General features: G+C 41.2%; 1 protein-coding gene across 8 annotated transcripts in view; it reads right to left on the reverse strand.

The window, feature by feature from the left end:
* OPCML (opioid binding protein/cell adhesion molecule like) overlaps positions 1–23,431 on the reverse strand; it is a 1,299,542-nt gene that overhangs the window by 18,643 nt on the left and 1,257,468 nt on the right. For 4 of the 8 annotated variants that reach the window (XM_081036598.1, XM_081036599.1, XM_081036597.1 and 1 more), the window contains 3 exons: positions 18,414–18,551; positions 17,906–18,026; positions 17,264–17,415 (listed from right to left, as the gene is read on the reverse strand). In XM_081036598.1, the coding sequence (XP_080892724.1) occupies positions 17,264–17,415; positions 17,906–18,026; positions 18,414–18,551 (411 nt within the window). Of the gene's footprint in view, positions 1–16,046; positions 16,328–17,263; positions 17,416–17,905; positions 18,027–18,413; positions 18,552–23,431 lie in introns of those variants that run through there. The other 4 variants (XM_081036601.1, XM_081036594.1, XM_081036600.1 and 1 more) reach the window with 2 other exon arrangements.

The raw sequence follows: 23,431 nt of genomic DNA on the forward strand, positions 1-23,431 counted from the left end.
GGAAGGAGGAGAAAGGAATGGAAACATTTTGTGAGCAACATTTTGTGAGGAGTCTAGGTGTTGATGTGGCAGCCTTTTCATCTGGTGTAACTTAGGTATTGTGGACGTTCCTCCTGAGGTAGCTGAGGAAGAATGAATAATTCTAAAGACTGTGATTGGGTTTATCCAGTGGTGCCTCTCCAAGAGCAACAAACCCAACCTTTCAGATGCAAACTACCACCTAATAATGCAGCCTGAAGGCGTTCTCCCTATAAGGCCTCCTTTCTTGATCCCTCCCTCTGGACCTTTACACAGCCCTAGTGAATCATTCACATTCCATTGAAGAAGACCTAGAATCACAAGCACTTTTCCTTTCAGCTGTTATCCTTGAGGAGACAAACCATGGGAAGTAATATTGTCCTAGCCTGTTCCAAGGGCCCAAGAAAGATGTGTCAGTGTCTAACTCTGCCTCTGTTGTCGTCTCACTTTATTTGCAAGCCATAAGAATTTAGGGTCATAAGCAAGACCGGTAGCTAGCAAGCAGAGAGTATTCCAGGGAAAGCAAAAGTAAGGACAAGCCAAGGGATTAGAAGCCATCAAGAGGCATTCCCCTAGGGCCAGTAACAAAAGGAAGGAGTCGCAGGCGAGACAAGCATGCCTCTTTTACCTTTTCAAACCAGGATTATACTGTCTATTTAGAAGTAAACTGGTGTATTGGAAGTGAGCATGACTACTTTTAAAAGCAGAGATGGTGCAGGGTCTCCTCAGATAGGACCCAATCAATTGGCTTGCTTGTCAACCTAATGGCATGTATCTGTGCCTTGCCTAGGAAAGGACTGGTGCTAATCTTTGCTTAGGGAAGTACAGGTCTCTCACTTGAGCAGTGAGCATTCAACTGTTCCAACTTCAGAGATTTCAACATGGATAACTTCTCTTCCTCTGATTTACAATGTGCACAATTCTCTTATTGACTAAAAATTCATTTGTACATGATAGCTTAAGAGTCTAGCTCATATATCTCTGCATTTTTGTTATAAAGTATGTACAGACAAGGGCAGGATGAATGCCCTAGCTCAGTGCTACGATCTCCGTGAAGGCTCCATAAATATTTATGGAAAGTAGCCTGACTCTGGGGCCTCCATCAGTCCAGACATATATCCTAAGGAATCATACTGGCCTACAGAATACACTGAGTTGGAAAATGCTTAAGTTAAAGCTCAATGTAATTTTCTATAATGTTTTGTGAAAAAGATAAATGATTTCGAATTTTAAATGAGTTTATAAAAAATGAGCAATATAGATTTATAAAACCCAAGCTTCTTTAAGAGTATCTTTCATTATAAATATATACACATATATGTATATGTATATGAGGTGTGATCAAAAAATACGGTGAATGTTTAAATATAAAGAAATTTATTACAGTAAAAAACATATTGCCATTAATCCCTCTCAAAATACACCCCCTGCTTCAGACACACTTATCCCATTGCTCTTGCCACTTTCTGAAGCAGTTCTGGAAGTCCTCTTTCGTGTCTTCAGTTGTTCTGTTGTGGCTTCCTTGATGTCCTGAATCAATTAAAAATGTTTACCTTTCATGGTCATTTTGACTTTGGGGAAGAGCAAGAAGTCACAGGGTGAAATATCCAGTGAATAAGTTGAGTGAGGACACACCATAACACCATAACGCTTTTATTTGAGAGAAATTACCATACCAGAAGCAATGTTTGACACGGAGCATTGTCATAATGGAGGATGAAAGAGTTTGCCCATTTCTCAGGCTGTTTTCTACACACATCATCATCTTTTAAACTCTCTAATAAGTCCTTCTAATATTCAGAGTTCACCGCAGTGTCCCTTAGTACAAACTCAGCTCACACAATTCCATCAAGGTCAAAAAACACAATTAATATCACTTTGATGTTAGAACTTGATTGATGCTCTTTTTTCACACAGGGAGAACTGGATGACTTCCATTGAAAACTCTGAACCTTGGTCTCTAGGTCATAGCCATAGACCCAAGTTTCGTCTCCCATGATGATATATCTTAAAAAGCTGGAATCTGAAGGAGCACGGTTGCACAACTCCAATGAAACTGACTAATGCTGTTGCTTTTGTTCGACAGTCCACTTGCACGGAACAAATTTTGCACTCACTCGCCTCATGTTCAAATCTGTTGTTAAAATATTTTGAATGGAACCACAAGAGATGTTCAGATTCTCAGAAATTTCCCTAACAGTCCATCTTCTGTTTGATCGAATCATTTTGCTTACTCTTTCAATATTCTCTTGGGTTTTTGATGTTGAAGGACGTCCAGCTCTTTCCTTATCTTCAGTCACTTCACAACCATTATGAAATCACTCGAACCACTTGTAAATCGTCTTCATGGTCACTGCAGCATCACCGTACATTAATTTTAACCTGTCATGTGTTTCTTTAGCACTTTTTTGCAGTTTGAAACAGAATTTAATGTTAATGCGCTGTTCGTGATCCATGATTTATGGCACACTTAAAAACATACCTTCTCTCAACCACAGCTCACACCCAACTGACTGCACTGAACAAGTTGAAACTTGTCACACACTGTTACTAAGGTGCGATGTGCCACTTCCCATATTGAAGATCCCTGCCTTTCCGGTGGTTGGTACTGGGCAGCAGCATTCACCGTAGTTTTTGATCACATACATATGACACATTGAACTAGTTGTGTGTGTGTGCACGCGCGCACGCACGTGCATGTGTGTGTGTGGTATAATGTGTGTCTTCATCTAATTCACTGTGTTAATGGTAGCTTAAGAAACAACTGAGACTCTAATAAGCTCTACTCTAGGGAGACAGAGGTCTCCATGTAGGAATAACTTTATTCCAAGTTCTACCACTGGGCTTAAGCATTCCTTGCTACAGACATCATGCTACAGCACAAGGTTGCATATTGGTAAAACAGAAGGAGATAAATATATAAGAAAGCAAAGCATGAAAGGTTGATATATGAAGAGAAAAGGGGGCATCATAAAGAGAAATGTGTCTCGTGGCGTGTGGCAGTTGCAAGAAGAGCTTCAGTGTTGATCAGGCAGGGGCTTCACAGCCTCAGTTCGGCTTCAGTTGAGTAGTCCAAAGAGTAGAAACCAGGAAGGTAACTTAGTGGATATAGAGCTGCTCAGTTTACTGGGGATGATAATGATAGCACATATTCATATTGTGCTCTTTATGTAACAAACATGATTCTAAATGCTAAATATCTATTAACTCATTTAATCTTCACAAAACCCTCTGAGTCATGTACTATTGGCCTCCCCATTATATTAATAGGGAAACTGAAGAACAGAACAGTGAAGTACTTTGCCCATGGTCACACAACTTTCACACCTAGAGTTAGATTAGAATTGAGTCACTCTGTCTACAGAGTCAGTGCCCTGGATTATTATAACTCTACTTCCTTTCTATGGAAAATAATTCTTTGTGAATGTTTTCCAGGGACCAAATCATCATGTGATGAGAGGAATAATGGACTGGGAAATCTGGAGATTTAATTTCTCTACGTGACTCTGCTTCTCCCTAGCTGAGTGACATCCTCTCTCTGGTCTTGGTTCTCCCATCTACAAAATGAAAGGAGGCTGGGATTGATGACCTCTAAGGCTCTTCTTCTATTTGCTTTCTGAATTAGTGTATTAGTGGAAATCCTACATCTGGTGCTAGAAGGGACAGCTGGTGAGCAGCCAGATGGTCTTTTCCAGTAGGTACGAAGCCATCACCACTCTAGCTTTTTGCACCTCTGCATATCACAATCTCTTGAGTTAGCAACAGGGTATAAAACATTCCTAGATTGCAAGGTTTCCTTCTCTGTGGCTCGTTTTCTATGCAGCTTCAGAGTTTCATTCTTTAGCAGGTATAGTGAGGCCTGCTTTATTGTATCAGAGGATGTGACAATTTAGGGCCAAAGTGCCTTTAGTCAATCAGTCTATGAAATACGGCTGAGCTATCCTGGCCAAGGAGTTAATCTAATCCAGCATGATGGAGATTAAAACTAGCATTGTATTCCTCATACGGATCCTGGACACATTTGAGATTTGGCAGCTGGGCCAAATGTCAGTATAGTGGGGGCCCTACAGGAGAGCTCTCAGGCTTTGTTCAGAGCAAGAAAACAACGCTTCACATCTGTGTACCACTTTGTAGGTTAGAGGAATGTGAGACAAAAGCCACTGGCAATGAATGAATTCTTTAATTGAATCGTTACAGTAACCTGATTCTATTGGTGAAAGAAAACACCTGAGTGGGTCTCTCCCATAGGGCTTCTATATGCTCAGGCCACTCACCTGAGTAGGCACATGCTTCCATGTACTTTAATGTATAAGGGATGGGTTGGCACCGTTTAACTATTTGGTGTGGTACATGATAACGTGGGGCTCATTTTTGGCTCCTTAGGCTGATAGGAGTCTTTTGCAAATGTTAGTTCAAAGGTTTGGCTATACAGGAGGACATGATACTTCACCTGAGCTGCACACACGTCTTCAAGATGTCAAGTTAAGTATTATTTTCCTATGCCATAATTTGTGTAGATAAAAGCTGTATGGACTTCCCTAGGTATTTGGTACCCAAGATAACACTAGTTTTAATTTCAATAAACAGGGTTAAGAATTCAAAGGGTATTTTCATTCTTATTCTTTTTTTTTTTTAGTGGAAGTAGGAAAACTGGTAGAGAAATGTAGTTCATATCACAAACCTAGAAACCCAGGATTTGGATAGGGGAAGCAGATATTCAATTATGTGTTCTACTATAGAAAACTAACCCTGTAATCCCCCTGCATAAAATACAAGGTTTGAAGAAAAGATGGGACTGAAAACAAAGACTAAGGAGCAGGGTCCTTGGACGCAGAGGTGAAGCATACACATTCTAGGGTAACTAAGAAAGCTCTTCTGTACATACACCCCCACTTGGCCTCACTGCCTTGTTTTTGTGACCCTAAACATCCTTTGGGGTAAAGTCACTGACCACTATCAAAGTGTAACTAATGCTGGCAACTTTGGAGTCAGATCAATTTTGGTTTAAATTCTGAATCGTAGCTTGCCGGCTATGTGATGTTACAGTCATTTCCGTTTTCTCGTTGAGAATATGCATGATGAAACCGGGTTTACAGAATATTAAAGGTTTATATAGTGCCTGATTTATATAGTGCCTAGTACAAAGTAGGCATGAGATCCTGGTAACTGCATCTCTGGTGGTTCCATGCCTCTTACTTTCCACTTGTTCCTTAAGGCTCATATTGGCTTATTTTGACATTTTCCAAGTATGTTCAAACTGAGGTGAGGTTTTGGTAGGTGATAAAGTGAGGAGGTGAGATAGGAGGGTTAGTGTGGAGAGAAGTCATTGGCTGTGAGGGCCCTAGAACGGTGTGGGACACTGAGCAGGAAAACGGGAGCGATCCAAAGCTGAGCTCTGTGGCCACGTCCAAGGGCAAAGGATGAGTCTGCAAGGGTAATAGACCCAAGATAGCCTCAAACAGCCACAGCTCACTCAACAGGTATTTGTTGGGATCTGCCATGCAGCAGGCTCTGTTCTCAGACAAAGGGTAAATACAATCTGTGCTTTCACAAAGTTTGTACTCCAGTAGGACCTAGAATATTTTCTGTTCTTGTCTAAATCAATAAACAAACAAATAAATACATACTTTAAACCTTCACAGATTCTGAAAAGAAACCATTTGAAACTAATAATATAACATCTTTTCCATCTCAGGAATATCCTTCCTGCTGGATCATCTTAAAAGGATTAAATTCAAGAGAGAGAACTGAATTTGAATTCTGGCTCTGATACTAGCAGAATGCCATTGGACAAGGCAGTTAACTTCTCTGAATCAGTTATTATTATTATTTTTATTGTACAAAACGGGGAGTGGATAGTTTTATCTATCCTTGCAGGGTTGCTCTGAGGGTTAGCTCAGATGGTAAGATCACAGAGTATAAGTAAAAGATGAATAAATTTAGGTGAATTAGAACCAGAACAATAATTGCTGAACCTTAAAATAGCATATTTTGGGGGGATCAATTTTAAATTAAAAAAAAAACACTCTGTGCATTTTTTTTTCCATTTTCTGTTATTTTCTTCTTATTATTATTACTATTAGTTTCAGGTGTACAAAGCAACATAATAGTTAGACATTTGCACCCCTCACGATGTGATAACCCCCCACCCCCAAGCTACCACCCCTCTGACATCTTATATAACTGTTACAATATCATTGATTATCTTCCTTATGCTATACTCCACCTCCCACGGAATATATATATATATATATATATATATATATATATGTATATATATACATAATTATAGTTATATATAATTATGATTGACATGCAGTATCATTCTACTTCAACTTCAGTTGTACAGCACATTGGTCAGGCATCTATATAGTCTACACATATGAAGTGATTTCCTTGATAAAGTGCCCATCTGACACCTTACATAATCTACAACATTGTTGATTATATTCCCCATACTGTATTTCATATCCCCATGACTATATTGTGTCTACCAATTTGCAATTTCTAATCCCTTCACCTTCTCCCCCATCCCCTCGCCCCTCCCCTCTAGGAATCAACATTTTTTAAATATATCTCTGAGTCTATTTCTATTTTGTTTGCTCATTTATTCTGTTCTTTAGATTCCATATATAAGTGAGATCATATGGTATTTGTCTTTATCAGTTTGACTTATTTCACTTAGCATAATAATAAAAAATACAAATTGGTAGTTACAAAATAGTCCTGAGGATATAAAGTGCATCATAGAGAATATAGTCAATACTGTTGCAACAACTATGCATAGTGCCAGGTGGATACTAGACTAATCAGTGGATCACTGCATAAATTACATAAATGTCTAACTACTATGCTGAACACCTGAAACTAATATAAAATGATATTGAATGTCAACTGGAATTGAAAAATAAATAAATAAAATTTTTAAATCTTAAAACAATAACAACAACCCTGTGCAGTACTAGGTTCTCGAAGGTAGCACCGGATGAAAGCAAACTTGGCTATGGCGAGCAATAAAGTGACCTGGTTTCTCCTGAAAATACCTGAGGAGGCTGCCAACCACAGATAAAAGCTTCCTAAGGAAGGCTAGTTTTTCTGAGGAAGTGTATTAAGAAGCCCAACTCTTTCTCTGGGCAAATGCCACGTGTAAGGAATCTTTATTAATAGCTAACGATGACTCAATTTGGTTAGGATGGCTGTTACAAACACCAGGTTTAAGAAAACATGTTTCAGGGATAAACTGAAAGTGGGAACATAAACTCACACCGTTTCCCCTCACTCTAGTCTGTCCACCTTCACCCATTTCAATGCTAAACATGAATTGTTTCCTTCATGCCTAAAGTGGAGCATATTTGAAAATTAAAGCTTAAGTGCTGATGGCAAGCCAGAAAACGAACTGTGAATGACAACAGTGACAACAACAAAGTACCTTGGGGACAGACAGGCAGACAAAAGTAAGGTAGTCTTCGGCATGCAGAAAGAAGAAAGAGACAGCCTTAGCAATGATCGCGGGATGCATTTCAGAAATTGTAAATGGTATAAAGGTCAATTGGTGCCTGTGCTCTGGGCCAGAGGGAAGAAAGTTGTTATGGCTACGAGGGGATCTCAGTGCTGGTAAGACAAATACATTAACAAATAGACACACAAACAAACAAATAAACCAAAACCTATTTTGGAGAAGCTATGTATTTTGTTAACATACATATACTAAATATTAGATTTTTGCAAAGTAAATTTGGCTGAGGGCTTACATACAGAGTTAACATGCAGAACTGACCATTGTGGAACTGAGTCTGCTGCTGATTCAAGGCGTGGCTGATCGTCCTCTGCAGGAACAGGTATTGAAAATCAAAGCCCTCAAACTCAGCACAAAGCTTGTAGAAAACTACATAAGCTTACTGATGAGCTCCTGCCTTCTCAGAGATTTGGAAGCTTAAAAATGAAGTGTGCATTACAAGCGATGAAGTTATTGAAATGTGTCACCATTTTTCTCTTCCATGATTGCAATGAAAATATGGCATGATTCTTCGGCAACAGTAGACAGTATACCTGTCATTCGACTAAAATAGCAGCTGGTAGGGTGATCACATTAAAAAAAAAAAAAAAAAGAAAAAGATAAAAAAATCCTGTAGGCAAGTTGAATTGGTGGTAGCACTGTGAGACCAATGAAATATCTGAAGTCTAAGAAGATAAAGTTTTGTTCTGAAATTTCAATAGGTTTTATAAGTATAAATATGAACTATGTGACCTTCCTAATAAAGAACCAAAAGGATAATGATGTTCTTGGTGATTAAAAGAGGAGCAAGGAAATCTAATTAGAGGATGTATGTGTTACACTTGTTGATGAAACATAAGCCTATTTTCATCAGTGCCGCTGATGAAGGCGCATCATTCCCCTTCAAAGGGAACTTTCCCTCCATTGTCTTTAATTACAGCAGAAAACATGGCACTATGTTTTTTCACAAGGAAGATTAACTGGGCTTTGCAGAGCAAAGAAGACAAGAAGACATGCGGATAAAGAAGCACAGAAAGGCAGCCATCTTTGTTTTGTTGCCTTTAGCACTCCCTGTTTTGTGCTTAGCACAAAGACAAAAGTTTAAGAAGTTAATATCAGAAGTTAATTCAAATCTGCCAGCTCATCAGAAACCTGAAAAAGACAAGACTGTAGTCTATGCTGAACCATAAGCTTGTGTGTGTGTGTGTGTGTGTGTGCTGACATCAGCATACCCTGAATGCTCAGTGTTAAATTCTAAATGCTTAGGCTAATAGCCAGATGTCAGTGATTCAGATACAGGAGGGTGGGGGTGCGAGGGAACGACAAGGAACTTCATCAGAAATGAAATGTGAAATGTCTGCATATTTTTTTCTAATATGTTGACAGTTTGCAGGTTTGGGAAAATACAAATGATTACACTGCTGTCATCAGCCAAAAGCAATGGTATGTCTCTCTGATTCATCCCCTCCCACCTGGATTTAAATTGTGAATTTGGAAAATAAAAATCATATATGTTATCAGCAGGAAATGGACAAATGTGCAGCTTTTGATGCCTCTGCAAGAAGAAATCATTTGATGAATGTCTTTCTAAACAGTAAATTAGAACGTTTGATACAGTCTCACTCACAAGACCCACGGGGGTGAGTGAGGGGGACACCTAAATTTCAAATAAGAACTGGGAGGCTGGAATGCAAGGGAGAGTGTTAGAGAATAGTGATTTGGTTTCCCTGGGAAGAGAAGATTACAAATCCGTCTGAGTATTTGTGTTTTCATTGGTTAGTCAAGGGTTTCATAATGTATAGGGGCTATAACTGACATTTCCATTGACTGAAAAAAATGGTTTTTTAATTCAAACAAATGTTTACTGGTAAGAACCATTGAAAAATACAATATAACATCCTTTAAATGCAGAAACAAATACAATCAAAATAGCAGCCTAAGGGTAAATGACCATGAGAGCCCAAGAGATGAAGTAAGTGACTTTTCAGTGGGGTTCAGAAATACGTTATGGATGGGTAACATTGAGTAGAACCTCACAGGATGAGTATGACTTTATCAGGCAGTAAATAGGGCAAAAGTTTCCAACTGTGACCCCACAACACACTGGAAGAAATAGTATGTGTATGGGTTAGAAAGAAACATGGGATTACGATAACACAGACCTTGCTTTTACCACTTCCTTCTTTGGTAGAATTCCTGTCTCTAGAAATTCAGTAACATCACTTACATCCTCTGAGCTCCAGGCCCTTCCTCTGTGAAGTGGAAATGATAAAAGTACCTACCTCAGAGGGTTGGTTCTCAGCTCTTTTAAGCTATGTCTAGCTGACATTAATAGCTAGTAGCTTTTTCATTCCTCCAGCATAGCAGTCATTATATTCTATTCTTCTACTGCAATTATCTATTGACTTGTTTGTACAAGGTTGGAAACTTTGATCCTCTTTGTATTCAAATGGATGGGTGGGTGAGAAAAAGCAGAGCAGCATGGTCAGAGGCGTCAATGTGTATGGGGTCTGGCATTCTAGGGCACAGGGTGGTTTAGCCTGTGAGCCTGGTGAGTACATAGAGGGCAGAGGGGAATTTGAAGCTCTAAGGGCAGTTGATCTCACAGCAAGAACAGACCTCTTGGCCATGCTTTCCTCGTAGGCAGTTTTCAGCATGGTGTGAAAAGGTTCATTCTAAGTTTTGGAGAGTTCACTTGTTGCCGCAGTGGTAGATTGGAGAGGGATTACCAAAGACGAGGGAACAGTAAGAAAATCCAGTAATTGTTCAGGGGAGGTACTTGCTGCTGTGTGAGTGAGAATGGAAGGGAGGACGGGCAGTTGTGGGCAAGGGCTGTGGTCTGCTTTCTAGGCCTTGCTGGCTAATAGATGTAAGGGGTGAAGAAGAGGAGGAAGTCAACATGTCTCTTGACATTGTAGTGAGAGTGTATAGGTGAACAGGTAAGGTGCACATCTGAATGGGAGCGATGCCTGGGAGAGAAAGACTGAGAGTGAGACCTCTACGGGATGTTCAAGTAGGGAGAGTGGTTTGTAGCTCAGAATTAAGGAGAGCACTGGAGATACAGATGTGGGAGTTACCAAACTGTTGCTCAGAGGTTATTGATCGTCAGTGTTCATAAGGTCTCCTTGGAGAGCTTGCTTCAAAAGTATATTCTCACAACTTTCCCTGGATAGCTTTATTAAACGGGCCTGGGGCAAAGACCATGAATCTGCATATTTAAAGCATCTGAAATAAGTGCAAGCTAAGATATTACTCTGTAAGGTGTTGAAGACATGGAAGGACCCCTTCTCCTCTCACTGAAACACTCTCCCTGGGCAGACTTATGGGGCAGGTCGGAGAGGAGCTAGAAGCAGCCTAAGACAGAATGGAAAGAGAAGCAAGTCACCACACAGTTATGCCACAGAAATTACAAGTGGGATGTTGAGGAGCCAAGGGTAAGTCTGGAACTGAAATGAGGCTCATTGTTAGGAGGGAGCAGAGTATGGTAGGCTGAGGTGTGACTGGCACTGGAGGAAGTGGAGATGGCCAACACTGGTCCTCCCTTTCAGAGCATTGGAGGTGAAGGGAAGAGACACTCTAGGATAGTTCATGGATGGTATGCTCAAGAGCCCACCCAGACTCCTTGGGCCCATAACTCAGGTCTCACCTGAAGATATTTGGGGGTAAGGTGTCATTGTTTCGACACCTTAGTAAAGGAGTGGAGGCAGGAGTGTGTTGGTGGAGATGGGAGGTATAAAGGCAGGGGCTCTGAGGAGTCTGCCTACAAGTACCAGTGGGGTGCACTGGGGAGAAGGTCAGCAAAGGGTGGAAAATGAAAGGAGATGGTCAGTGTTGCTTCTAGTTAAAGAAAATCCAGTTTGAAGAGCCAGCCTGATATGTGTATTTATTCTGAAGGAATGGCCATTATCCAAAGAAAACATAGATCCTGTCCTCATAGTGTCTAGGGGCTGCTTGAGATAGGCTGTGGTATAGCTGCTCCGAGGGGGCTGAGAATTTGCCTGAAGAAAAATTTCAGAACCCAGATGTTGCCTTAACTGGAGTATTTTGCCATTTTCATTTGCAAAGACAAGATTTCTATGAGTTGTCCTTTCTCCTGATGCTTAACTCTTAATGTAACTAATTTATGTCGCTATGATTTCACAGATAAAATGTGAGAAATCTGTTTTTCTCTCTGCAGCATCCCCCCTCCTTTCTGGCTTTGTTTGTGTTCCCTGCCCCTCTCCCCTGCCAGTTCCAGTAATCCAAGCGTTTATATGGCTCATTAAGCGCATTACACTCTCTGCAATGCCGGATGTAATCAGGTTCAGAATCTTCCCTCATTGCACTCTAAGGACAGAGGGATGGGGCCTCTTGCTCAAGACCCAGTGGAAGCAATGTGGGTTGGCAAGTTGAGAGAAAGCGAAAAGCTTCTCAGAGAGGCAGAGCTTTGGCTTAGGAAGCCAAAGCTGGTCATCCCCCTGCAGCATGCCAGCTGGCAAGACTTCAAGATGCCAGGGTTCCAGGTGGGCCTTCAAATGGCTGCATCCACTTGATAAAGCTTACATAGACTTAGAGCAAGCTGCTTTTTAATAACACAGGGCTAGGGGTGATATGTTTTAGAGATCTGCTGCTTACCCTATTTTCCCATTTTTTTTTTTCAAATTCAGAACATACACTTAGAAAGCTGAAAGAAAGCTTGAGTCCATCTTGTTCTGTTCTTGTATTTTATAGTCAACCTTGGGACAGAGGGAGTCATAGTTTGTCGGTAGCAGAGTGAGGACTAGAACCCAGTTTTCCTTGCTTGTAATACTGGTCTCTCCTCTACATTCTGCTACCTTTCCAGTTCCTGAAGTTGCACAGGGCTAAGGAAAACACACAGGCTAAAATGCTTCATTGAGTTGGCACACTGCCTGTCCTGTCTGTGTAGCTTTAGAAAGGAGGCATCAGGTGTACAACCTATGACTTATCCTTGAGTATTTCCCACCTACCTATGTTGTCTCTTATAGTTCACCTAATAAGTTCCGGTTTTACCCCACTCACCAACCCATTGTCTCCACAGTCTGTCTTCTGTATTCTTTTGAGATTGATTTTATCCCATTTTTCTTTGTTCTTTGCATGTAGGTCGAAAATACATGAAAGGTATGTTTGTGTGAGAGGTCTATTGTGAGTGTGTTGTGATGTATTCACAGGGCAGAGTCTCCAAAACAGAAATTTACAGTCTTTGAGGGAAAACACCAGTGCATGCCTGGGAATGTGGTGTGTGTGTGTGGGGGGGCGGGCGAGGGGGCGAGCGGGGTGGGTACGGGGCTGTATTTGGGAGGCATGTGTATATGAGTGGTAAATGTAAAATTTTCCATGAAAATAATGACTTCAGATTTAGATAAAAGAGGGGAGATGTTGGCATGGGAAATAGGTCCAAACAGGCTAAATGTTGATATGGAGTTCCAGCCAGAAGGTCAACCACCAAAATCCATGATAGGTTGCCAAGTACTGTGAGTTGAAATGAAATAATAGAAAAAGTTCAGACACTGGAAGAACGCATAGGCTTAAATCCCAGTTCAAGCTCTTATAAGCCAGTGAGTTGAGTAATCTATCTAACCTCTCAAATTCCTCCTTTATAAAATGGGGGTAAATATACTACTTACTTCCTAATGTCATTAAATGAGATAAAACATGTAGGGCACTTTGTCTAGTGGCCCTGTAGGTAGTAAGTGGTTAGTAAGACTTAGACACAATTATGAGGCCATTGAGGACAAGAAAGAACAATCATGGCCAGCAGACATGGTTGGTCAACTGGACAATATTCCTCTACTCCTGTGTTGAAGCCATTGTCACTCAGGCACCGTATCAGAGAATTAGTCTTTGTGGGGACCATGAAGAACACCTTATTCAAATGCTTTCACTGAAAAAATAAAATAAAAACAGAACCCCAATAAACCTTGAGATTGACTTTCCCAAAACTATTCAGTCAGTTATGTAGCAGCAGAACCTGGCCTCCAAGAGGCTCTTGAGACTCATAGACCCTACTCCCTTCTGTCACACGTCATTCCTGACAGCTGAATTCCTCCTGTTCCTGGTATCGCCAACATAACCCTCCAATCTCTGCATACTTTTGTTCATTCATTCAACAAAAATTTCCTGACCAGCTACTATGCTCGTTTCTAAGGATCAAACTAGACATGGTCCCTACGTTCATGGAACACACAGCCCAAAAGGAAAAGCCTTTAATAAAACAAAGCAAATAAATGAAACAAAAATAACATTGCAACTAAAAAGTGAGGTCGATCGAGATAAGGTGTCTATCTGTTGTGTCATTGCAGTTTCCTCATCACTTCGAACAGCCCAGCTCATCGCAAGTCCTGATGCGTATTTGTTGAATGAATGCTAGTGAATGCAGTGTGGTGAGTGCCGCATTCAGAAGTGTTATATTAGAACTGACCTATTCATAGAGGGCAGGGAAGCTTCCTTCAAGACGAGATGCTGAAAGGTAAATGGACACGAACCCGGTGAAGAAAAATGAGATGAATTATGGGGGTTGGTGTTGCTATAGTAAAGAGGACAGGAGACTTTAGAGGAAAAGAAAACACAAGCCCCGCTGAGCAATAATCTGGTAGCTGTTTTAAGCAGAGCAGTGATAAGATGGACTATATCACAGAATGCATTGGTAAAAACCAGTAGTACCATAGTACCTTATATTTATACAACAGTTTTCAGTTTGTCATACCACTGTGTTGAACATTATCTGATTGATAATTCACAATGACAGCCAGCAGGTCAGGAAATAGTACCTCAACTTTAACTGAGTAAATTGAGGTCTATAGTCTTTGTGTGTTGTCAAAGTCACCCATCTGAATATAGCATTTATGGGATACTCTCCATTTAAATGACCTTATTTAGTCCTCTCACCAGCCTTTCATGGCAGGTATTAATATCCCAATATCATACATGAGGAAAGTAAGGCTCAGTAAGGTTAAATAGCTGACTTGTGGCCAATGGAGTTGGGATAAGAAGCGGTCTTTCCTATGGACTGGATTTTGTCCCTCTCAAATTCATATGTTGAAGCCTTAACCCACAATGTGTATTTGGAGATGGGGGTTATAAGGATATAATTAATGTTCAATGAGGTTATAAGGGCAGGGCCCTGATCCAATAGGATTAATGTCCTAATAAAAAGACACATCAGAGAGTGATTTCTCTCTCTCCAACACACACACACACACACACACACACACACACACACACACAGCCTGTCTCTATCTATCTCTATCCCTATCCTTCTATCCCTATCTCTTTCTCTCTAGCTCTAGCTCTATCTCTAATTTCTATCTCTCTACACATGCTTAGAGGAAAGCCATGTGAGGATAAGGTAGCCATCTACAAGCCAGGAAGAGACTCCTCACAAAAAACAGATGATAGACCTTTGTAACTTTATCTTGAACTTCTGGCCTCTCGAACTATGAAAAAATAAATTTCTATTGTTCAAGTCACCAGCCTATGATATTTTGTTATGGCTGCCCAAGAATGCTAATATAGTCTTAATATACATAGTCTTCGTATATATCTTCTATTGCACACCTCTTTGCGTAGTTAATGATAGAAACAAGAACCTGAGTCATTCATTGTCAGTCTTCTGTTGGCCATATTCCCTGCCACTGGCAACCCCACTAACTGAGGTGGTGATAGCAGGGTCACTGGCTGAATAGTACTCCAATCCCACCCTTTCCTCTTGGTTTTATTAAGACAAAGGGATGGATACTCATAGACATCAAGGTATGGGCGGAGCTAGTGGCCTCTGATTATCCTGTATCCAGAGCTGTGAAAAGTGACTGTTGTGGAGTTGCTTCCCAGGTCTGGAAAATTCAAAAGTTACCACTTTCTATGTGACTGAGATTGATCATAGAAAAGAAGGGCTGTGAGGCTTCAATCTCTGGAAGCAGAGCTGCTTCATCTAAATGTATGAGAGTGTATATGCATGTCTCACTCTGTTTATCCTCTGGGTAAGCACTTCAGTATCTGATGAAGGGACCAGTTCTGGGCCTTATCCAGTATCTTTTCATTAGCTATATGTGCTTCAGTATTACTTAACCTCTTCTATCCTCCTTGTTACTCATCTTTAAAATGGAGTTAATAACTTGTCTTGTACTGCTAACATGATGCCTAGAAACCAGTAAGTATTTGGTAAATAGTAGATATTTTTATTCTTATTCTTATTCTTTTTAATGACATATTTTAACATGAAGATTTTAGAACTAAGTCTTTAGCCGTTTTTGTCTTGGATTAAAAGTATAAAGTATTCTTATTACTGTGTTTCCCCAAAATTAAGACCTAACCGGAAAAAAAGCCCTAGCATGATTTTTCAGGAGGACATCCCCTGAACATAAGCCGTAATGTGTCTTTTGGAGCAAAACTTAATATGAGACCTGGTCTTATTTTCGGGGAAACATGGTAGGGTAATATCCCCATGGAGACAACCATATGATAATCCATTTGGTCTCTGGGCTGGGTCCCTCTTGGTGCTGCTGTATGCAGAAATAGCAGAATGCTCATAGCTTTTAAAGGCCACCAAGAAGAAGTTTATTGTTTTATGGGGGACAAAACCCTTCCACTGAAACATACAACAATACTTCGTATATGTGCATGTGAAAGCCATCATATTCTACATGGTGCAAACCAAACGCTTGAAGTCTATATACTGAGGAGAAATAAATCAGGGAGGTGGAGCAGGCAAGCCTATCTTTGAAGTAGGCTTCAATTCAAAAGCATCGACATTCAGGCAGGCAGAGGAAGGAAGGAACATGCTGTACCCACCTGCCACTGCTGATGAGGGGCTTATTTCTAAGACACACACAGCACAATGCACACACAATGCAGAGAGAAAACAAAAGACATAGATCACACATTTCAGATGGTTGGTTGGTGGACAAAGTTTCGTTAATGTCAATGCCGAAAGCTTGTTCAGGTCTGAGGTGCACATGACAAAATGAATACCTTTTTATTCTACTCACCAGATGCTTCCCTCTAATCAAATCTCAGCAAATAAACAAATACATACACACAAGAAATATCAAAACAAGCTAGGCCTGGTCCATGGTGTGAAATGTTGCACAGGGAGATGGACATAGCAGTGTGCGAAGATGGAATGAGGGAAGGATAAGGGCTTCCAAGGGGAGCAGTCATGGCTCTGGAGACCTCTCCATCCATATGGGAGGCAAAGACCTTCAGAGAAAGATCTGATGCTCCAGCTGTGGTCAGAAGAGTCACCTAGATGAAGACTCATAGGAGTGCTCCATTCATTCCAAAGGAATGAGAGCATGACATGGCAATCAACATGAGAATCATGATGGCAGCTGTTGGTCACTTGGTTCAAAACTATAAATATAACTCCCCAGAATCATAGACTCTTACTATAAAAATTATCTGAAAATTATATCCAATTTACCCACCAGACCTTTACATAGTACTACAAATGAACTGTTCCATGGTTCTTTCTTCTTTACAACGACCACCATTCCGCTTGGTTCAGAATAAGGTTTACCTCTTTTGTAAGGTGTGAACCTTGTCTTTCAACAGACTAGGAGATATCAATTACCTTGTAAATATCACTGTATCACGTGCCATGAGAATGACAGGGAGGAGCATTTCATATCTAAGGGTGGTGGGTTGAGCAGTATGGATGGACACAGGCCAAGCAGATCTTGCCTTCCTCCCTCTTGAGGCCCTCATGCTCCCCCACATGGCTGAGCCAACTGCATCCGGGCTTCCTGCACTCACCATACAGTGTGATGCTGGCGTTGGTGTTCCCAAGCTTGTTTGTGGCCACACAAGTATAGTTCCCATAATCCTTTTCTGAAACATTGAAGAAGGTCAGAGTGGATATGCGACCTTTGTTCTCAATCCTCACGCCGTCCAGGCCTGTCGCTAGCCTGTAATAAGAGAAGGTACTGCTGGTCTGGTTCTACAATAGTGAAACAGCAGACAGAAGGTGCTGGAAGGACTCAGAGGTACCATAGTTTAATCCTACAAGGAGGCCTTCTTCCTCACAAAAAACCCTTTCCTCTAACTAACCCAGTTCCTGTAACTCAAACCATAAGCACCACAGCCTCTATCAGGAGACAAAAGGGAAGGATGTTCATGTTTCAAAGGCTAAATTTACTAGCTTCTAGTTATTAAAGATTGCCACGTCTACAACTAATGTCAGATTCTCAAACAAGGTCAATTCATTTTGCCCACTTCCCACCTTCCTCCAATGACTGTTTGTTCGTTTCTGGTTCTAAAAGGAGACTTTGTCATCAAGGAGGTACTGTAATGCCTTCCAGTTCTGCCATATCTTTCTCCTTTGTCATTCTCTATCCATGTGGGAAGTGATCTATCAGTTCTGCTTCAGACATGCTCTATTTCCCTTTTGCAAGGTACCTGGTATCTTCTTTGAACCACTGGAATTCAGCTGTAGGCACTGCAGAGGCTTCACAGCTCAAGATGCCCTTCTGACCAACTGAGACCCCAGTGTTCTTGGCTTTTGAGATGTAGGGAGGGTCTGTGGGGGTGGAAATGCAGAGTGATTTCACAAAGTGGATGAAAGGCATGTTCAGTCACTTGCTTTGCAAGTGGATTTCTTGTGACACCCCACCTTCTCACTTAAATAACCATTAATTTTAGGAAAGGAACTTGCTTGAAAATACTGCATTTACCCCAGGATCTTTTTCATAATTTCAAATCAATTCAAAGTTAACAGTTCTCCCCATTAGCTAAAAGCTGTGAGAGTCACAGGAAGACTCCAGGGCAAATGGCAGTGGAGGCAGTGATGGGCCACAGCAATCAGAGAAAGTGTTTTCCTGTTGGAAGCAAGCCTTGCCACTACCAGCAAAGCTTTGTCCATATTCCCCGGTTGCCCCTGGAACTCCCCGACAATGGTTCCACTCACAGTTAACAGTGATTTTGACTTTCCTCACATCAGGTGCGGCAACATCATTCAAGGCGCTGCATTCATACTCCCCAGACTGGTCACGTTTGATGTCAGAAATTTCCAGGTATTCATCCTCACTCACAAAGCCCTGGCCTTCTGGGAGGAAAGAAACAGACAGTAAACAATCGTGAAACTGTGAAACCAGGGACAGAGCTATATTCACATCCAGAACTTGTAGGAGAAGGGACATGAGAAGCTGTAGAAATGGCGTTTGAACATCACAATTATAAAACACCACGTTAGACCAAAAGTATGACACTTGAAAACAAGAAATTTTCTGCTTGTGTCTTGAGTCAATGTGTTTTTGTCCAAGTCACGTTAACTTTTTAGACCATTTGATAAGAAGGAGATATCATTATTTTTCTTATATGATCATTATGAAGATTAAGAGAGTACATGTGAAATACCCCAGAACATTACTAAACTTTGATATTTTAAACAGAATTGTCATGAGCAATAATATAATGAAAACTGTGGAAATAACTTCAGGGTATGTCAATATGGCCATCTTAATTTTTCACTAGTAGAATGTCTTTGAATAGCAAATCCTAACTACTAACTACTTTGTACAACAAATAAGTGACCCCTTAGCATTTTAATACAAATAAATGCAAAGCAGTTAGTTTGGTTTCAAACTGTGTGGGAGTAGATAAAATGGTGAATGAATGAATGAATGAATAAGGAGGCACTTTGTGACTTCTATGTAGCTGGTGCTCAATAAACATTTGCCAACATAAAATAAACATGATAGTCCCAAATGATGGATCCTTGGTTACAAGAACAGACTCACGGATTTAATACCAAACTTTGTGGGGAATTCTGGAGGCTTTATCCTTAGGTGCTTGTCAAGCTTGCAATTCATGATCCAAAATATTCTAGGGCTGCAAAATGTACATTGTTTGTAGCCTCCATTACATTCTCTTGACACACTCTGGCCCCTCTGTCTTATTCCTTATCCCACATCCTGGAGTTCAATGCAAGGAGAACAGACCCTCTGCCTTGAAATATAATACAAGTCTTCTAAGTTCTGCCAATGCACCAGGCTCCAGTGAAAACGCAGCCAACACGAAGGCTAAGGGGGCAGTACAGCCATTTACATTTTTATAGGCTGGCTTCCTGATTCCTTTCTGTGTTCCAGGAGTTAGAGAGAAATTAATTTTCAGGACTACGGAAACTTATAACTTTCCTCACACCCCTGTAGAAGCATATTCTGATCCAATGGGTGTTCAATCAACTAAGTCTGAATCCTCTATGGTGTGGAGCCGTCAGGTATGGAATCCCTGGGGGGATGGGCGAAGGTAGGGAGGCAGACTTTTTGGCATCCTGGTTTTATTCCAAGTCTAAGACTTGGGGTGTACCCACCCACTCTGCCCATTTCCCCAATCTTGCTTTTTTTTTTTTTTTCCAACTCTTGCCTCCCTACCTCCATCTCCCACCCCACGTCATGCCCACCCAGGCTCTACCATCAGTGTCTGGAAGCTGGTTACCAAGGCAATCCTTAGATTCTTAGTCAAGTAATTTTAAAGGGGCCCCTCTATATATAGACATTTGAGTCACCTAAAATCAGTACCATTTTGGTAGCCCAATCTCATGCATTCTTATTAAAGAAATCTTGCATAGGCCAGCAGAAGCAATCCGTTTGCCAGGTCACTCTCCGGGAACTGGAACATGTTGACACAGCCCCAGGACAAACTGACAGGTGTCAGTTTCATAATCCTGAATGATATGGTGGAATCCATGTGAGGAATGGTTGAAGGCAGAGTTTGAAAATGTGCCCTGAAGGGGAGAACTGGGGCCTGGAGAAGGCTTAGACTCTGTCTAGAATCTCAGTGTCTCTCCTGAATGGTATTGCTCATCTAGGCTGGTCTCAGGCACCAAGGGGAACATAGAAAATTTTAAGGAAGACACTCCAGAACATGGTGCTGCATGGAATTTGGGATAGAGCCCTACTTGCTGGGATCTCAGAGTCGTGGTGTGGGTTACAGCCCTCTACCCCAACACACATTTAATCATTCAGACTAGTTCAGATCCTAATTCCACAAAGTTTATAAGAGGGATATAAACATCCCATCCTTTTTTTTTCTAATTTTTCTTAGGTCTAACAGAATCTGGGAGTTGAAGGAGACTCTGAGATCACTCATTTCCGGAAGTCTAATAAAGATAAATATTGTCTCACTTATTGAAACGGTGCTGGTTCAGCAATCTTAGTATCTATAAGAGTTAAACAACAATTAAATCAAACACACCAAAATAACTTTCCAGATTCACTGTACTGTACCTTTTCTGCAATGAATAAATATGGCAGTATTGAAAATCTGGCTTCCTACTATGAAGACTCCATTATTCTTTCAAAATGCACTGCAGTGTATTTGCCACAGGTAATTAAGCCCTACTGCATTTAACCAAAAAATAAAAAGTAAAAAGAGCGACATGCAATGGGTCTGACAGGAGCCCCCGGCAGGGTCACTGATCCCTTTTCTTGGAAAGAATGGGGTAGACCATATCATGCTACATACATAGTGTGGACAAGACAGATGTCTTAAAGCCCCTGATAAGGCAGGTCTATGAATGCCAGTCAACGTAGAGGTGCTGGCCGCACAACGGGAAGGGATCACTTCAAAGAAGGTACAGACCAGTGTGCTGGAACTGTGAGTGATTCTCCACGTTTATAGGAGGACAGACCCTGGGTCCTTCATAGAGGCATTACAGGACGAAACCTTCACCTTCCGGAAAGTGGGGATTTATTTTCACTATCTGTCATGCTGTTTTTATGGGATGGTTATGTGACAGCAAAAGCGGGAAGAAGGAAGAGAGTGTTTCATGTAAAATGGGGATCATTACGATAATACTAACTCATTAAGTGAGAAAATGAATTTGTCAGGTTTGTACTATAAAGAAGTGCTTCTCAGATTTTAATTTGCATATAAATACTTCTGGGATTAACACACACACACACACACACACACACACACACACACACACACAATTAGATCTGATTCAGAGAATGGGGCCTGGGATTCTGCATTCCTAACAAGTGCCCAGGTATTTCTGTGCTGCTTGTCTGGGGCCCACACTCTGAGTACTGAAGCAACTAAAAGGCACTGCCAAGTACTACTCTTAGCTCCCTCTAACTCACACATTTATAATTATCTGGTTTGTGAAGTGGCCAGGAGGTCAAGAAGGCCAATGAAGACCTCTCCTACTGAGGTCCCTGTGGAGCTGCATCTCAAAGAATAGCCCCTCTTTGGAGTACAGGCCTCAGTAGGGTACACTGAGGCTGAGCATCCGGACCCTTGAAGCTAATTTGCCTGTGAGTCCTCATGATCTTAGCACAAAACGGGCATCCTGTCGATACATTTTTTGCTAAGAAATGGGAAGCAGATATTGAAACTACTCCCCATCTCAAGCCCACTGAAGGTGACAAGATGTTATTTTCGGAACCAATTTGAGTACTGGGTAAAAATTTTTAAGCAGAACAAATCAAGGTTGCTAAATACCTGGAGACCCAGGAAACTGCAAGGTTTCATGCTTTCCCTGCTCTCTCCAATTCTGTTGCAATGTAAAATTCTGATCCCATGCGGTAGAGAAAGGGAAGAAGGCAATGAAGGTTTTAATCCTCTTTGCTAGCTGCCAGGAAGCCAAACTACTGACTTTGGAGCCGAAAGGAGGGAAACAGGGGCAGGGCGAAACACAGAGGGAGGAACAGGAAAGGCAGAAGGAGAAGGAGGAAACATGCATTAGTGTGAGGAAGGAAAGAGGGACATACAGGCGAGATGGCCTGGGTGCCACGGGAAACACTCTGAGGATACATTCAGAAGGAATTAAAAAAGAAAGATAGGTTACAAGACTATAGTATTTTCTCTCACAAAATGTATGAAAACAGGAGCTCCACATCTGCCCCACGGTTTTGCTTTATGGTGAGGTGTCCTGTAAATAGACAATAACTCACAGGCATTATCAACCTGCCCTATGCGTTCAGACATCCCAATATAACATGAGTGGAAACAAAAGGATGTAGATTCAGAATCACTGGCAGAAATATGTTTTAAAAAAACGGGTTATTCCTTCTACCAAGGACCGCTTCAAAGAAGATAAGTTCCATTCACTGTATTAGCTTGGTTAAGATCTGCAAGGATACAAATTTATCAGGGGGTGTGGGAGGTCCATGAGCCAAGACCCCTCTGACGGAGGACACATGCCTAGGTGTGGGGTGAATATGCCCCAGGGTTCTGTGGACACGAGGGGGCATTTTACTGCAGGGATCATATTCTGACAACACAGTCACAGAATACAAAGACAACCAGGGTCTGTTCCATCTTAGAAATGAAGAAGCAGACAGCCTTGGGAGAAGGATACTGGTGCTGCCTGCTGTCCCTGACATCATCTGTAGTTATTTTATGAGAGAGTGTTGGGTTAGACACTGTGTGGGAGGTAGAGATATAGAAGACAAGGTCTTTGACCTTGGGTAGTCTACAGTCTCATGAGCGTAGAACTAGAGTTTATATGTTTCTAGCCCTAGGCTCAATTTTTAAATTCTGAATTGTTTTTAGATCCCCCAAGTAAGGTATGGCGGGTCAGAAAGATTTATTAGAGCTGAAAGAAACCTAAGCATTCAGGATAGAGAGATCAAATAGAAAATCCAGAGTAAATTCTGGAAGCTTCCTGACCCAGTTCTTTCCCGTTTCCCCCCCTTTGCATCTTGTCTTTCCATGCCAGCTGTATTTTGGTCATCACTCTCATGCCCAATTTTTCCTTCTTTTTCCTCAGGCCATTTCTTAGAATTACAGAGTTGAAAGTACCATGAGGGTCAAAAATTTTAGCCTTCTACTTTTTTTGGATTATTGTCCCTTGCAAAATATTTTCTCCTCTGTGTGAGTATCCTCAGGGATGACTTCAGGGAATGGCCTATTCCTTTACTAGACTATGCACATTATCCAAAAAATCATCCTGATATTGAGGCAAGCCCTGCCTGGCCT

The sequence above is a fragment of the Rhinolophus hipposideros genome (genome assembly GCF_964194185.1).
Source record: "Rhinolophus hipposideros genome assembly, chromosome: 24".
Lineage (NCBI taxonomy): Eukaryota > Metazoa > Chordata > Mammalia > Chiroptera > Rhinolophidae > Rhinolophus > Rhinolophus hipposideros.